This window comes from Monodon monoceros, unplaced genomic scaffold (assembly GCF_005190385.1).
Source record: "Monodon monoceros isolate NGI ecotype Baffin Bay Population unplaced genomic scaffold, NGI_Narwhal_1 Super_Scaffold_16, whole genome shotgun sequence".
Classification (NCBI taxonomy): domain Eukaryota; kingdom Metazoa; phylum Chordata; class Mammalia; order Artiodactyla; family Monodontidae; genus Monodon; species Monodon monoceros.
In genome coordinates, this window is record NW_021703772.1 from 89,167,812 (window position 1) to 89,184,397 (window position 16,586).

At 36.7% G+C, this 16,586-nt stretch overlaps 1 protein-coding gene across 1 annotated transcript in view; it reads left to right on the forward strand.

Annotated features, from left to right (window-relative positions):
- The window catches only part of LRP1B (LDL receptor related protein 1B), a 1,820,879-nt gene that overhangs the window by 1,709,324 nt on the left and 94,969 nt on the right, over positions 1-16,586 (forward strand). Inside the window, exons 78-79 of the mRNA XM_029226108.1 lie at positions 3,266-3,489; positions 4,545-4,651. Of these exons, the coding sequence (XP_029081941.1) occupies positions 3,266-3,489; positions 4,545-4,651 (331 nt within the window). The remainder of the gene's footprint in view (positions 1-3,265; positions 3,490-4,544; positions 4,652-16,586) is intronic.

Sequence of the window (16,586 nt, forward strand, 5' to 3'; positions counted from 1 at the left end):
GAAGGAAGGAAGGAAGGAAGGAAGGAAGGAAGGAAGGAAGGAAGGAAAAAGGGAGGAAGGGAGGGAGGGAGGGAAAGAAAGATAGAAAGAAGATAAAATACAATAAAGTAAGATAAAAAATAAAGTTATTAAAATATAAAATAATTATTAAGAAAAGAAAAAATGTTTTAAAGAAAAAAAAAGCGAACGGATAGAACCCTAGGACAAATGGTGGAAGGAAAGCTATACAGACAAAATCTCACTCAGGGGCATACACATACACACTCACAAAAAGAGGAAAAGGGGAAAAAATCATAAATCTTGCTCTCAAAGTCCACCTCCTCAATTTGGGATGATTCGTTGTCTATTCAGGTATTCTACAGATGCAGGGTACATCAAGTTGATTGTGGAGCTTTAATCCGCTGCTTCTGAGGCTGCTGGGAGAGATTTCCCTTTCTCTTCTTTGTTCTCACAGCTCCCAGGGGCTCAGCTTTGGATTTGGCCCCGCCTCTGCGTGTAGTCGCTGGAGGGCGTCTGTTCTTCACTCAGACAGGACGGGGTTAAAGGAGTGGGTGCTTCGGGGACTCTGGCTCACTCAGGCCGAGGGAGGGGTACGGAGTGCGGGGTGAGCCTGCGGCGGCAGAGGCCTGCATGATGTTGCACCAGCCTGAGGTGTGTTCTCCAGGAGAAGTTGTCCCTGGATCCCAGGACCCTGGCAGTGGCAGGTTGCACAGGCTCCCCGGAAGGGGTGTGTGGATAGTGACCTGTGCTTGCACAGAGATTTCTTGTTGGCGGCAGCAGCAGCCTTAGTGTCTCATGCCCGTCTCTGGGATCCGCGCTTTTAGCCGCGGGTCGCGCCCGTCTCTGGAGCTCCTTTAAGCAGCGCTCTTAATCCCCTCTCCTCGCATACCAGGAAACAAAGAGGGAAGAAAAAGTCTCTTGCCTCTTCGGCAGGTCCAGACTTTTCCCGGACTCCCTCCCGGCTAGCCGTGGTGCACTAACCTCTTCAGGCTGTGTTCACGCAGCTAACCCCAGTTCTCTCCCTGCGCTCCGACCTCTCCCTGAAGCCCGAGCCTCAGCTCCGAGCCCCGCCCGCCCCGGCGTGTGAGCAGACAAACCTCTCGGGCTGGTGTTTGCTGGTCAGCACTGATCCTCTGTGCAGGAATCTCCCCACTTTGCCCTCTGCACCCCTGTTGCTATGCTCTCCTCCGCGGCTCCGAAGCTTTCCCCCTCCGCCACCCTCTGTCTCCGCCCGCGAAGGGGCTTCCTAGTGTGTGGAAGCCTTTCCTCCTTCACGGCTCCCTCCCACTGGTGCAGGTCCAGTCCCTATCCTTTTGTCTGTGTTTATTCTTTTTTCTTTTGCCCTACCCAGGTACGTGGGGACTTTCTTGCCTTTTGGGAGGTCTGAGGTCTCCTGCCAGCGTTCAGTAGGCATTCTGTAGGAGTTATTCCATGTGTAGATGTATTTCTTGTGTATCTGTGAGGAGGAAGGTGATCTCCGTGTCTTACTCTTCCGCCATCTTCCCCTCGTCCGATATATTTACTTTTAAGTGCTGCCAAATCAGAAGAAAAAAAGAATTACAATTAATTTACATAATATTGGAACACTTGAAAATGATTTCGTGTTTTGGCTAGGACAAATCTTTATAGTCTACCCATTTATGAATATTATTTATATGGCATGTTTAGACCATGTTGTATTGTAGAGTGCTTTTATTTAATTTCAGTTAGTTATGAGATATCACTGGGTAGATGGAGAGTATTTATTAGAGTTGAGAAGTAGATTACTGTAAAATTTCATAATTTTAGTTTTTAAACCAATAAGTGAAAAGATTGATAATAAAGGTCATTAGAAATTTCTGTGAGTTCTGTGTTTAGTTCATCCATATTTTTCCTTCTTTGAGATCTCAGTAATCACACCACAGACAGTGACTTGTAATTCCTGTTTCTTGGCATCTCACATTCTTTTTGAGAAGTTTGGTTTGTTTTCTTTTAATCCAAGCCCACTCTTTAATAAAATGTGTTCACTGGTAAATCACAGAAGAAACAGTCATGTGTTAAAAACCCATATTTCCACTGTTTACCAGGTCCTAACAATGCTCTTACACATTGACTACATGTCTAGTTATAATGACCTTCAAATAATTGTTTCTTTTCTTGATATAATACCCCTGAGAATTTCTTCTCACTTTTGTTTATGCACAATAAACCTGACCACGTCAAATTGATTACTACACTAGTTCCTGCTCAAAGTGATCAAGTTAATTGAAGGGCACAGCATACGTTATTTTCCTTGCTGTCTATTCCCAATGAACCCTCTTATCTTTGTCTCACAATATTTCAGTAATATACTATTGCACAGAAAATCCAAGCTAGCAGATTTAATATAAATTACAGAGATTGTAACTTTCCTCAAAAGACATTTAAATATAGTATCTCTCTAAATGTGTCTATTTGTATTAACTTTCTGTTTCAATTTTAAATCAAATTATATATGGTAAGGATGTAGAGCAACTGGAACTTTCTTAAATTCCTGAAAAGAGTGAATATTGGTACAGACTCTTTGAAAAAAAATTCTAGCCCTATCTATTTAAGCAATCATAAGTATATCTTAAGACTCAACCGTTCTATTTCTTATTAAATACTCAAGAGAAATGAGAGTTTGTGTCCACCAAAAGACACGTAAAGGAATATTCATAATTTTGTTTGTAATGGCCTAAAATTGTAAACAAGCAAAATATATATTACCAGTAAAATGGTAAACAAATTGATATATATTCATGAATAATATTTCATATTCTGAAATACTATCCAGAAATAAAAAGCAATTAATAACTGACATGCACACCAATATGGGTATATTTCACAAACATGATGTTGAGTCGAAGAAGTCAGGAATAAAAGAGTATGATTCTGTTTATGTGGATTTGTTTAAGCTAATCTGTGATTTAGATGTTAGGATTATGCTTATTCTAAGAGAAATACTATCTGGGAGAGGTCACAAGTGAACCTTCTACAATTCTGGAAGTATTCTAGTAGGGTGGTGGTTAAACAGGGGCAGTGATAGGTAAAACTCCAGTGAGTTGTATACTTAGGATTTGTGAAATTATACATCTATAAAAACTAAAAATAAAATAAAGTATGTTGGGGATTTTAAAAAATCTATGTAACAATTAACACCTGACCATGTTAAGAAGATTCCCAAACAATCTCAATGTATAGATATAGAAAACTCCGCCAATTTGCTTTTGAAAATACTGTGGTTTGTTGTTTTGTTTTCTTTTAGTGTCCTGAATTTAAAAGGCCCAGGGACGTTGCAGTTGACTGGGTTGCCGGAAATATTTATTGGACTGACCATTCTAGAATGCACTGGTTCAGTTACTACACTACTCACTGGACCAGTCTGAGATACTCTATCAACGTAGGACAGCTGAATGGCCCCAACTGCACCAGACTCTTAACAAATATGGCTGGAGAACCCTATGCTATTGCTGTAAATCCTAAAAGAGGGTAGGTTAATGAACTGGTTATTTATATTTCTTGATATGAGTATCCATTTTTACAGATTGTCCCACCCATGCTCTGTAGTGTTGTTTCTGGAAGAGTGTTCAACGTATAATAGATTCACAAGACTTCTGAAAATCCCTCTACTCCTTCTGTACAAAAGCATGTCCTTTTCACACCAAATGGTGGTGCAAAATATATTCTTCTTCCTGAACAGTTGCTACTTTATACATTTAGTGTATGTTATGTGTGCATTCAGATTAATGAAACTGATGTGAAAAACATAACCACTGTAGTTAATCTAAAATCGAATTTTTGAGACATTAAAAATAATATTAAACAAGTTAAGTGTAGAATATTAGTGACGGGCTATTTCTGGTAATAAAAAATGGAGGCATATGTATAAACAAATTTAAACAATTTAACACAAATATTCCCTTTACTTGGCTTGATTTTTTTCCTGTTTTACTCTCTTATTTTTTATTTATAAGCAATGACCAAAAAGGAAATAGGAAAATGTTAAATAAAACTCCTAATCACCCATAAAGTGGATCATTAGATCCTGAGTAAAAAGAGGCAACTGCTGTTTACTTACTAGAATTATGTTATGTGGTGTTTTCTAAGTGAGAAAATTATTTATGTCTGAGAAAATAGTTACTATATCAAAAACAAAAGCATATTGATGCATCATCTATAGTAAAATGAATATTCTGTCATGATAAGAAGATAATTTCAAGTGTTAGAAATATTTTTCTTCTAAAATTTTAAGGAAATTTTCAAAATTGAACTTTGCCTATCAAGTGAGCCTATTAAACAGTGGCTCTCAAATTTTAGAGAATAGGTACGACTTTTACATTGTTGACTCCTGGGGCCCCCTCTTGGAGGTACTCACTCTGTAGGTTTAGAGTTGGGTCCATAAATCTGCTTTTTCAGGCAATTTTCAGGGACTCTAAGGTGATTCTGATGCCCAGGGTCTGAAGAGACCCTGTTTTTGGTTGTAACAGCACATTCACCAGGCTAAGCACATTCACCAGGCTAACCAACTTGACCTCTCTCTTCAGGATGATGTACTGGACGATTGTTGGGGACCACTCCCACATAGAAGAAGCGGCCATGGACGGTACTCTGAGAAGAATTTTAGTACAAAAGAATTTACAGAGACCCACAGGTATGATATGTGTCCCACACAGTCTAAAATGTGAAGTAGTGTGCTACATATAATAGTATTGCCTTTCTTTCTAGTTTTGTTGGCAATATAATCATTTTTACAAGCAGATAAAATAATTTATAGTATGACTTTATAAAAGTCATTAACATTTCATGTTGTACTTTCCCAACTTGAAAGTCAGGCTCTTACCATACTGCTGGTGGTATTATGGGGATATTATTTGACAATTACCTAATTTATAAGGCTATTAGTAGGATTTCACCTGCATGAAATTTTGACAGTTTATAGCATTGTGTTAGGGTGTTTTTACAGCTATATGTTAATGATATTGGGATAGATGGTAATATTCCTAGAGGATGAGAGACTAAATGGATAGACAGGTGGGAACATATAAACAATTTTTATGAAAGACACTCACAGCTCTTTTCAATCTGGCTTTAATCTCCCTTCCAGCCATGTCATCTAAACTACCAGTCTATACTCTGTGTACTTCCAGGACTGTTCAGGAGCTCAGGTCTTTTTTCTGCATTCCTGTTCGTTCTCCTATGCCATTTTCCTCCCAGATCCCTCATCTAGAATGCCCTTCCAACTTTTGTGTACCTAGAGGAATCTTACCAGTCTTGTAAGGTCTAAGTTTAGTACTTCCTCAATAAAATATTTTCATACTGCAGAAGCCTGAGAGATTTTTGTGCCATCCCCCACCCCCTCCCACTACATCCCCATCAAAAAGGACACAATACATTTTCTATAGCATATGTTATTTTGCAGTTAGGCTTAGCATATGTTATTTAACAATTAGGCTTTCTATAGCATATGTTATTTAACAATATAAAGTTGAAACTTTATAGTTGGTACTTATATTTTTATTGCTTTTAATGTGCCTTATGCCTTTTCCTCCAAGTAGATTGTTTTTACTCTTATAGGAAGGAACAATCATTGGGATTTAGTTTATTTATGTAGGTGTGTCTCAATTCAGTGATTTAACAAATACTAATTGAACACTCACCTGGTGACAGAAATTGTTCCAGATGCTGAAGAAATAAGTTCCTGCCCTTGTGAAGAGAGTTCCAATTCTCAGGAAACTTACCTTCCTGTATAGGATAGAATATGTAGGATACATCATGTCAGATAATTATAAAAGCTATATAGAAAACAAAATATAAGAGATGGGCAGTTATGGGAAGCTATTTTAGTTATGATTATCAAAGTAGTCATCTCTAGAAAGGTGATATTTGAGAAGATGACTGAATAAAGAGAGATAGCAAACTATGTGATTATGTGAAGAAAGAGCTTTCCAAGTAGACAGAATGGCAAGTTATGAGTTAGGAATGAACTTAGCATGTGTAAGAAACAGCAATAATGTTAGGACAGTTGGCGCTCTGTATCCATGGTAGGTTGAATTTACTGAACCCACAGATACCGAGGGATGACTATAATATGCCATTTTAAATAAAGGACTTGAGCGTTTGCAGGTTTTGGTATTCATGGGGGATCCTATAACCAATCCCCTGCAGACACCAAGGGATGGCTGTATGCCTAGAAGCATATGATCAACTCGGGAGAATAGTAGATGTGAGAGTGACAAGGTGACCAAAGTCAGATCATCCAGGACCTGGAACACACTGATAAGGACTGGATTCTATTCTAGCTTTAAGGGAAGCAAGCCACTGGGGATTTTGAGGAAAGTGGCATGATCTGCTCAAACTTTTATTTTTTAAAAAACTTTGTACTTCTTTTTCTTAACTTTTTTATTTTTAACTAATTTTAGACTTTTATTCAGTAGAAAGGTTGGACAATTGATTTAAAAGAAGCTTCTCTGATGTTAACATCTTACATAGCCATAGTATACATAACATTATTTTCATTTTAAAAAATGACTCAGGAAGCCTTGTATATAATTGCCTGTCTGAGGGTTCTTATGAGGGAATCTGAGACAGGCATTCTTGGGAAACTTATTTATGAAGGGAGTGTTATTTCCTTGCTATCACGTGTTGTAGTTGTGGACATGACCAACCCAAGTCAATCAAATGGAGATATCTCACAGAAAATTGGAGATTTTAGTTCTGGAGCTCAAAGCAGAACTAGAAACTTAGTTCAGAGAACTGGCAATAGAAAACTGATGATTTAAAGTTGCTGGAGTTAAGATAGACAAAGGAGGAGAAAACAGAGGCTTCTTAGGGTAGAAATGTGTGAGATGCTTATATTCAGAAGAGTCAGGATCAAAAATAAAGACTACAGAGGTGTTTGAGCAGTAGGAGCAAAGCAGCAGAATTCAGTGCCATAATAGCTGACAGAAAAGTTTCAAAAGGAAGATGGTATACCCTGTTGGGCATAGCATAGTGTATTAGACAGAAGAAATATGGAGTCGTAGAAAGAGTATAAGCCTTCCATTTATATAGGCTTGAGTTAAAATTGCACAACCTGCATAAACTTTTCAGCACCAATGTTCTTATTTGTAAAATGCATATGATAATATTTACCTTACAGAGAATTTATAACAATTCATTTATATCACAAGTTAAAACCAATGTAAATTGATTGGTATAATTTCTTGAATACCTAAGAGACTAAGAATAATTATAGAAATAATATGCCACGTACTAGAGCCTTGCATTTGTACCTTGTCCACCGTAACTCCATAACACGAATTTTATTTTTTTTGATGGCATCTGGCCTGTGAATGTATTTCCTTTTTTTTTTTTTGAATTTTATTTTATTTTATTTTTATACAGCAGGTTCTTATTAGTTATCTATTTTATACATATTAGTATATATATGTCAAACACAATCTCCCAATTCATCCCACCAATACCACTGCCCCCCCTACTTTCCCCCCTTGGTGTCCATACATTTGTTCTCTACCTCTGTGTCTCTATTTCTGCCTACAGACTGGTTCATCTGTATCATTATTCTAGATTCCACATATATACGTTAATATACAATCTTTGTTTTTCTCTTTCGGACTTACTTCACTCTGTATGACAGTCTCTAGGTCCATCCACGTCTCTACAAATGACCCAATTTTGTTCCTTTTTATGGCTGAGTAATATTCCATTGTATATATGTACCACATCTTCTTTATCCATTCATCTGTCGATGGGCATTTAGGTTGCTTCCATGACCTGGCTATTGTAAATAGTGCAGCAATGAACATTGGGGTGCATGTGTCTTTTTGAATTATGGTTTTCTCTGGGTATATGCCCAGAGGTGGGATTGCTGGGTCATATAGTAATTCTACTTTTAGTTTTTTAAGGAACCTCCATATTGTTATCCATAGTGGCTGTATCAATTTACATTCCCACCAACAGTACAAGAGGGTTCCTTTATCTTCACACCCTCTCCAGCATTTGTTGTTTGTAGATTTTCTGATGATGCCCATTCTAACCAGTGTCAGGTGATTGTAGTTTTGATTTGCATTTCTCTAATAATTAGTGATGTTGAGCAGCTTTTCATGTGCCTCTCAGCCATCTGTATGTCTTCTTTGGAGAAATGTCTGTTTAGGTCTTCTGCACATTTTTTGATTGGGTTGTTTGTTTTTTTAATATTGAACTGCATGAGTTGTTTATATATTTTGGCAATTCATCCATTGTCCATTGATTCGTTTGCAAATGTTTTCTCCCATTCTAAGGGTTGTCTTTTTGTCTTGTTTATAGTTTCCTTTGCTATGCAAAGGCTTGTAAGTTTCATTAGGTCCCATTTGTTTATTTTTGTTTTTATTTCCATTTCTCTAGAAGGTGGGTCAAAAAATATCTTGCTGTGATTTATGTCAGAGAGTGTTCTTCCTATGTTTTCCTCTAAGAGTTTTATGGTGACCGGTCTTACATTTAGGACTTTAATCCATTTTGAGTTTATTTTTGTGTATGGTGTTAGGGAGTGTTCTAATTTCTTTCTTTTACATGTAGCTGTCCAGTTTTCCCAGACCACTTATTGAAGAGACTGTCTTTTCTCCATTGTATATCCTTGACTCCTTTGCCATAGATTAATTGTGCATTTATAAGTGTGTGGGTTTATCTCTGGGCTTTCTATCCTGTTCCATTGATCTATATTTCTATTTTTTGCCAGTACCATACTGTCTTGATTACTGTAGCTTTGTAGTATAGTCTGAAGTCAAGGAGCCTGATTCCTCCAATTCCATTTTTTCCCCTTAAGATTGCTTTGGCTATTTGGGGTCTTTTGTGTCTCCATACAAATTGTGAAATATTTTGTTCTAGTTCTGTAAAAAATGCCATTGGTAATTTGATAGGGATTGCATTGAATCTGTAGCTTGCTTTGGGTAGTATAGTCATTTTCACAACATTGGTTCTTCCAATCCAAGAGCATGGTATATCTCTCCATCTGTTTGTGTTACCTTTGATTTCTTTCATCAGGGTCATAGTTTTCTGAGTACAGATCTTTTACCTCCTTAGGTAGGTTTATTCCTAGGTGTTTTATTCTTTTTGTTGCAATGGTGAATGGGATTGTTTTCTTAATTTCTCTTTCTGATCTTTTGTTGTTAGTGTATAGGAATCCAAGAGACTTCTGTGCATTAATTTTGTATCCTGCAACTTTACCAAATTCATTGATTAGCTCTAGTAATTTTCTGCTGGCATCTTTAGGATTCTCTACATATAGTATCATGTCATCTGCAAACAGTGACAGTTTTACTTCTGTCTTCCAATTTGTATTCTTTTATATCTTTTTCTTCTGTGATTGCCATGGCTAGGACCTCCAAAGCTATGTTGAATAATAGTGGTGAGACTGGACATCATGTCTTGTTCCTGATCTTAGGAGGAATGTTTTCAGTTTTTCACCAATGAGAATGATGTTTGCTGTGGGTTTGTCATATATGGCCTTTCTTATGTTGAGGTAGGTTCCCTCTATGCCCACCTTCTGGAGAGTTTTTATCATAAATGGGTGTTTAATTTTGTCAGAAGCTTTTTCTGCGTCTATTAAGATGATCATATGGTTTTTATTCTTCCCTTTGTTAATATGGTGTATTGCATTAATTGATTTTCATATATTGAAGAATCCCAGCATTCCTGGGATAAATCCCGCTTGATGAAGATGTATGACACTTTTAATGTGTTGTTGGATTCTGTTTGCTAGTATTTTGTGGATTTTTGCATCTATATTCATTTTTCTATATTAGTCTGTAATTTTCTTTTTTTGCAGTGTCTTTGATTTTGGTATCAGGGTGATGGTGGCTTCGTAGAATGAGTTTGGGAGTGTTCCTTCCTCTGCAATTTTTTGGAAGAGTTTGAAAGGATGGGTGTTAGCTCTTCTGTAAATGTTTGATAGACGTCACCTGTGAAGCCATCTGGTCCTGGACTTTGGTTTGTTGGAAGATTTTTAATCAAAGTTTCAATTTCACTACTTGTGGTTGGTCTGTTCACATTTTTTATTTCTTCCTGGTTCAGTCTTGGAAGGTTATACCTTTCTAAGAATTTGTCCATTTCTCCAGGTTGTCCATTTTACTGGCGTAGAGTTGCTTGTAGTAGTCTCTTAGGATGCTTTGTATTTCTGCGGTGTCCGTTGTAACTTCTCCTTTTTCATTTCTAATTTTATTGATTTGAATCCTCTCTGTCTTTTTCTTGATGAGTCTGGCTAAAGGTTTATCGACTTTATCTTCTCAAAGAACCAGATTTTAGTTTTATTGATCTTTGCTATTGTTTTCTTTGTTTCTATTTCATGTATTTCTGGTCTGATCTTTATGATTTCTTTCCTTCTACTAACTTTGAGTTTTGCTTGTTCTTCTTTCTCTAGTTCCTTTAGGTGTAAGGTTAGGTTGTTTATTTGAGATTTTTCTTGTTTCTTGAGGTAAGATTTCATTGCTATAAACTTCCCTCTTAAAAATGCTTTTGTTGCACCACATAGGTTTTGGATTGTCATGTTTTTATTGTCATTTGTCTCTATGTATTTTTTGATTTCCTCTTTGATTTCTTCAGTGATCTCTTGGTAATTTAGTAACATATGGTTTAGCCTCCATGTGTTTGTGTTTTTTACATTTTTTTCCCTTCAACTGATTTCTAATCTCTTAGTGTTGTGGTCAGAAAAGATTCTTGCTATGACTTCAATTTTCTTAAATTTACTGAGGCTTGATTTGTGAGCTAAGATGTGATCTATCCTGGAGAATGTTCTGTGTGCAATTGAGAAGAAAGTGTAATTTGCTGTTTTCAGATGGAATGTCCTATAAATATCAATTAATCTATCAGGTCCATTGTGTCATTTAAAGGTTGTGTTTCCTTATTAATGTTCTGTCTGGATTATCTGTCCCTTGGTGTAAGTGAGGTGTTCCCCACTATTATTGTGTTACTATTTATTTCCTCTTTTATAGTTTGTTACCATTTACCTATGTATTGAGGTGCTTCTATGTTGGGTACATATATAGTTATAAATCTTATATCTTCTTCTTGGATTGATCCCCTGATCATTATGTAGTGTCCTTCCTTGTCTCTTGTAACATTCTTTATTTTAATGTCTATTTTATCTGCTATGAGTATTGCTACTCCAGCTCTCTTTTGATTTCCATTTGCATGGAGTATCTTTTTCCATCCCCTCACTTTCAGTCTGTATGTGTCCCTAGGTCTGAAGTGGGTCTCTTGTAGACAGCATATATATGAGTCTTGTTTTTGTATCCATTCAGTGAGCCTGTGTCTTTTGGTTGGAGCATTTAATCCATTCATATTTAAGATGATTACCGATATGTATGTTCCCATTACCATTTTCTTAAGTGTTTTGGGTTTGTTTTTTAGGTCCTTTTCTTCTCTTGTGTTTCGACCTTGGAGAAGTTCTTTTAGCATTTGTTGTAGAGCTGGTTTGGTGTTGCTGAACTCTCTTAGATTTTGCTTGTCTGTAAAGCTTTTGATTTCTTCATCATATCTGGATGAGATCCTTGCTTGGTAGAGTAATCTTGTTGTAGGTTTTTCCCTTTCATCACTTTAAATATATTGTGCCACTCCTTTCTGGCTTGTAGAGTTTCTGCTGAGAAATCAGCTGTTAACCTTTTGATAGTTCCCTTGTATGTTATTTGTCATTTTTCCCTTGTTGCTTTTAGTAATATTTCTTTGTCTTTAATTTTTGTCAGTTTGATTACTATGTGTCTCGGCATGTTCCTCCTTGGGTTTACCCTGCCTGGGACTCGCTGCACTCCCTGGACTTGGGTGGCTATTTTCTTTCCCATGTTCGGGAAGTTTTCAACTATAATCACTTCAAGTATTTTCTTGTGTCCTTTCTCTCTCTCTTCTCCTTCTGGGACTCCTATAATGCGAATGTTGGTGTGTTTAATGTTGTCCCAGAGGTCTCTTAGTCTGTCTTCATTTCTTTTCATTCTCTTTTCTTTATTCTGTTCTGCAGCAGTGAATCCCACCATTCTGTCATCCAGGTAACCTATCCATTCTTCTGCCTCAGTTATTCTGTTATTGATTCCTTCTGGTGGATTTTTCATTTCAGTTATTGTATTGTTCATCTGTTTGTTTGGTCTTTAATTCTTCTAGGTCTTTGTTAAACATTTCTTGCATCTTCTTGATCTTTGCCTCAATTCTTTTTCCAAGGTCTTGCATCATCTTCCCTTTCATTATTCAGAATTCTTTTTCTGGAAGGTTGCCTATCTCCACTTCATTTAGTCATTTTTCTGGGGTTTTATCTTGTTCCTTCATCTGTTACCTAGTCCTCTGCCTTTTCATTTTGTCTGTCTTTCTGTGAATGTGGTTTTCGTTCCACAGGCTTCAGGATTGTAGCTCTTCTTGCTTCTGATGTCTGCCCTCTGGTGGATGAGGCTATCTAAGAGGCTTGTGCAAGCTTCCTGATGGGAGGGACTGGTGGTGGGTAGTGCTGGGTATTGATCTGGTGGGCAGAGGTCAGTAAAACTTTAATCTGCTTGTCTGCTGATGGGTGGGGCTGAGTCCCCTCCCTGTTTTTTTTGGCCTGGGGCAACCCAGCACTGGAGCCTACAGGCTTTTTGGTGCTCCGGGAGGGCTCCCACCAAGGAGTATTTCCCAGAACTTCTGCTGCCAGTGTCCTTGTTCCCATGGTGAACCACAGCCGCCCCCCGCCTCTGCAGGAGACCCTCCAACACTAGCAGGTAGGTCTGGTTCAGTCTCATATTGGTTCACTACTCCTTCCCGCTGGGACCTGATGCTCACACTACTTTGTGTGTTCCCTCCAAGAGTGGAGTCTCTGTTTGCCCCAGTCCTGTTGAAGTCCTGTAATCAAATCCTGCTAGCCCTCAAAGTCTGATTCTCTGGGAATTCCTCCTCCCATTGCCAGACCCCCAGGTTGGGAAGACTGACGTGAAGCTCAGAATCTTCACTCAGTGGGTGTACTTCTGTGATATAATTGTTCTCCAGTTTGTAAGTCACCCACCCAGCAGTTATGGGATTTGATTTTATTGTGATTGCTCCCCATCTACCATTTCATTGCAGCTTCTCGTATGTCTTTGGATGTGGGGTATCTTTTTTGGTGAGTTCCAGTGTCTTCCTGTCGATGATTGTTCAGCAGTTAGTTGTCCTGTGAATGTATTTCTACTGCCAGTCCTATAGTGCTGAGTGGCTCACAGGTGCAATTCTAGTTTTAAGGGGACCAATTATTATTTTTATCCACATTTAAAAGTGTCATTTAGTATATTTTGTTAATTTGATTAATTTTCTCATTGTATATCAATTAGAATTCTGTAAGATTTAAAAAGTCCACACACCACATGTAAAAATTTATTGCTTTATTTCATGCCGACCTGCTTAATAAATGAATTTCTTAATATTGGAAATGCTAGTCTTATATAATTAGGCAGGATTTTATTCCATCAAGCAGAAACATCTCTCCATGTTGTCTTTATCTTTAATAACTCTTAAGTATGGCATGCCAAATGTTATTGATATACAAATGAGTCAAAAACAAATCTCAGAAGATTTTTAGGAAATAATAGATAATTTAGATTTTATAAATAGCATATTACTAGAAAGTAACAATCAAAAGATGGCAGTCATTCTGCATCTATATGCATATATGCATGTTATATGTGGGAGGACATGTGCACTTATGCAACTATATTCTATAAGATATCCTTACATGGATGTACATTCATTGCTTATGTCTTCCTAGAAACATCTTAGACTTATTCGTACCTATATTCTCTCTTTTGTTGGTGTATGTTTATAAATATTTGACTTGACTCCAAAGTTATTATATGAAATCAGTAACTATAATAATGCCTGTGTTTCCCTCCGTGTGTAACATCTTGTTCTTTACGTATGGGGTTTAAAGGAAATTCTGTCTTTCCTGATGCATCCATGAATGACTATGTGCACTAGGATGCGGTACATTTGGTTATACTCTGTACTTCAATAGAGTGAAGGTGATATCGGCATTATGAACAGCAATAGGAATAGATAGAAAATTGTCTCTGTCCCTTTATATAACCTCTGTGCATTCTAGGGTTGGAATTGTACTGATCGGATAGTTAGCCCACCACCCAGACAGCCCTGTATTTGCTCACCACCAGCACTGCCATTGCCTCCTTTCCAAATTCATGAGAATATCTCATTTCTGGGCTTTGAAAGCACTCGTTATCTCCAAACTTGGTACTCCATAATCTACTGCTTTAATGATATAGTAGATCATTGACTCCTTAATGTATAATCTATGTGCCCAGCAAGACCATAACAGGTTAAACCAAAACCATAATGGATATTCTTGTTATATCCCCTGTAGAATGTTATAGTGCCTGTAATTAGTATGTGCTTAAGACTAATTATATGTTGAATGAATGAGATGAATGCCTGCAATTTTTAACACTCCTACCCATGGTATGGTATTAAGATCTCTTTTAACAAATGGCACACTTCGTTTTGTTAGGCCCTATATTAAATATAAGAAGCTTAATCTATATTCTGATTCAATCAATTGTGTGGTGGTTGAGTAGGACGTTCCATGAGAGCAGGAACATGATCTGTTTTATTCTTTGCTACATACTAGTACCTGGCAGTGTATGGTGCAAGAGAGTTGCCTTACAAATATGTATTGAGTTAATGAATTCTGTGTCAGACAAGGATAGTTTCCAGTTTTCCCTGCAGTAGAAGGGCGTGTAGAATTACATGAGTCTGATTTAAATACCATATTATTTGATATCCAGAAGCTTATTTATGTTACCTTTCCCTCCTCTCAAATCGTGGCAATTTCTGAGAGAATAAACAAGTGCACACTGGCCCTGGACCAGTCGTAATTATTTGATTCACTCAGTAAATTCCTTGTCATTGACCAACAAAAGATCTCTAATTAAATGAAATAGATAAAAACTTAAGGACTATTTTTTCAATTCCTTGATACATTATTTTACTAACACTCATAAGTAGCTATGTGTGTGTGCATGTATGGTGTGTGTGTGTGTGTGTATATATATATATTACATATATATACATATATGTGTAAAAACAACTTTAATGTAGTTCGGAATCTAAGACCCTATGTAGGCAACCTATCTCAAAAAATACTTTTAACAATTTTTTAAAAATAAATTTGACATAGTGGTAAGTATTTTTAGTTTTTTGGACCCCTCTTATACCTCTTAAATCAAGAATAGGGTAGTGCACACCTGTTGGGTATTACTACCTTACAAATCTTGACTTTCCTTTAACGCAAAATGTATAAAATCTTTTTCTCTCTTTCTGAAAACATAGTGATTTTAATTTATTTCTCTCTCCAAGTTTTCTCTCTTAAATATCACATTGGTACTGTGGTCATTTCTCATAAGATTTTTTTACCATTTTCTTTCTTCTTTTTAGATCATAGTGGAAATAGGGGCACTAGTGGGAGGATCTTGGAAAATTTCAGAGTTCAACAAAAGTTAGATTCAAAAATCCCTAAAATGTAACAGTAGTCTTGATATCATGGGAGATGTTTAGAAAATGAATACACAATTAGGGTCATTATCATGTGCTCCTAAAACTTATTGAGACTTTATCTTTCATAATACTTCCAAACTGTGATTCCATTATGCTTGATTAGAACAAGTATGACATTTTATTTTAAATTTTCTGTACTTACACTGACTTGGTTCCAAATATTCACCATTCCCAGTTCAGATAAGAATAACTTTCCTGGGAATTGATTTTTCCCCCATTTTATTATTGCTTCTTTGTTAAAGACAAAAAATAGATGTGATATTTTTAAAGATATAGAAATGAACTTGTTCTTTCATATAAACTTGACTCATCTCTATAACAAAAAAGTAAGTTGATTCCTTTTTTAACTTTTTAATTTAAAAGACTATCTGTTTCATTAAAGGGCTTAAGGAAAAATCAAAATCATTGATTTGTGGATGTGGGGGAATATAAATCCCACTCATCTAAAAGCTTTGTTATATAATTTTTATCTAGATGTAATTCAATCCAAAATAGTACGGTATGGGACTGGAGATGATAAAGATGTGTTTGTCTAAAGCCTAGACTAACAATGCAATGTATGACACGTTTGAGAAATTTTTACTGCTGCTGAATCTGAGGAAACAATATTGGTAACTAAATTAGATTACACACCCATTGTCTTCTTCTTTTATATGATTAACAAATTTAATATTCAAATGTAGAGACGCATTATGTTGGGAACAGCTTTTTTAAAAAAAAAGCTCCTCCCTTGCACCATATACTGCCAGGTACTAGTATGTAGTATTTTATTACACTGGTGGGAGAGAAAGAAAAGCGTTTTCAATCTTTCTGAGATAACCTATTTGAAACAGAATGGCGGCAGCAGGAAGCTGGATGGTTTTATGGTTCATGTTACCCATAATTATACATGAAGAAACAAAAACCTAATTCCCAGCATAACTCCAAATAACAAATTAATCATTGAGCAGAAACTAGTAAAACATGGGCCACTTGTTTTAATTGTTAACTCATTTCTCAGAGGCTGATTGGGCATAGAACATCTGTATACTCTACTTGAGGAGAAATATTTATATTTAGTT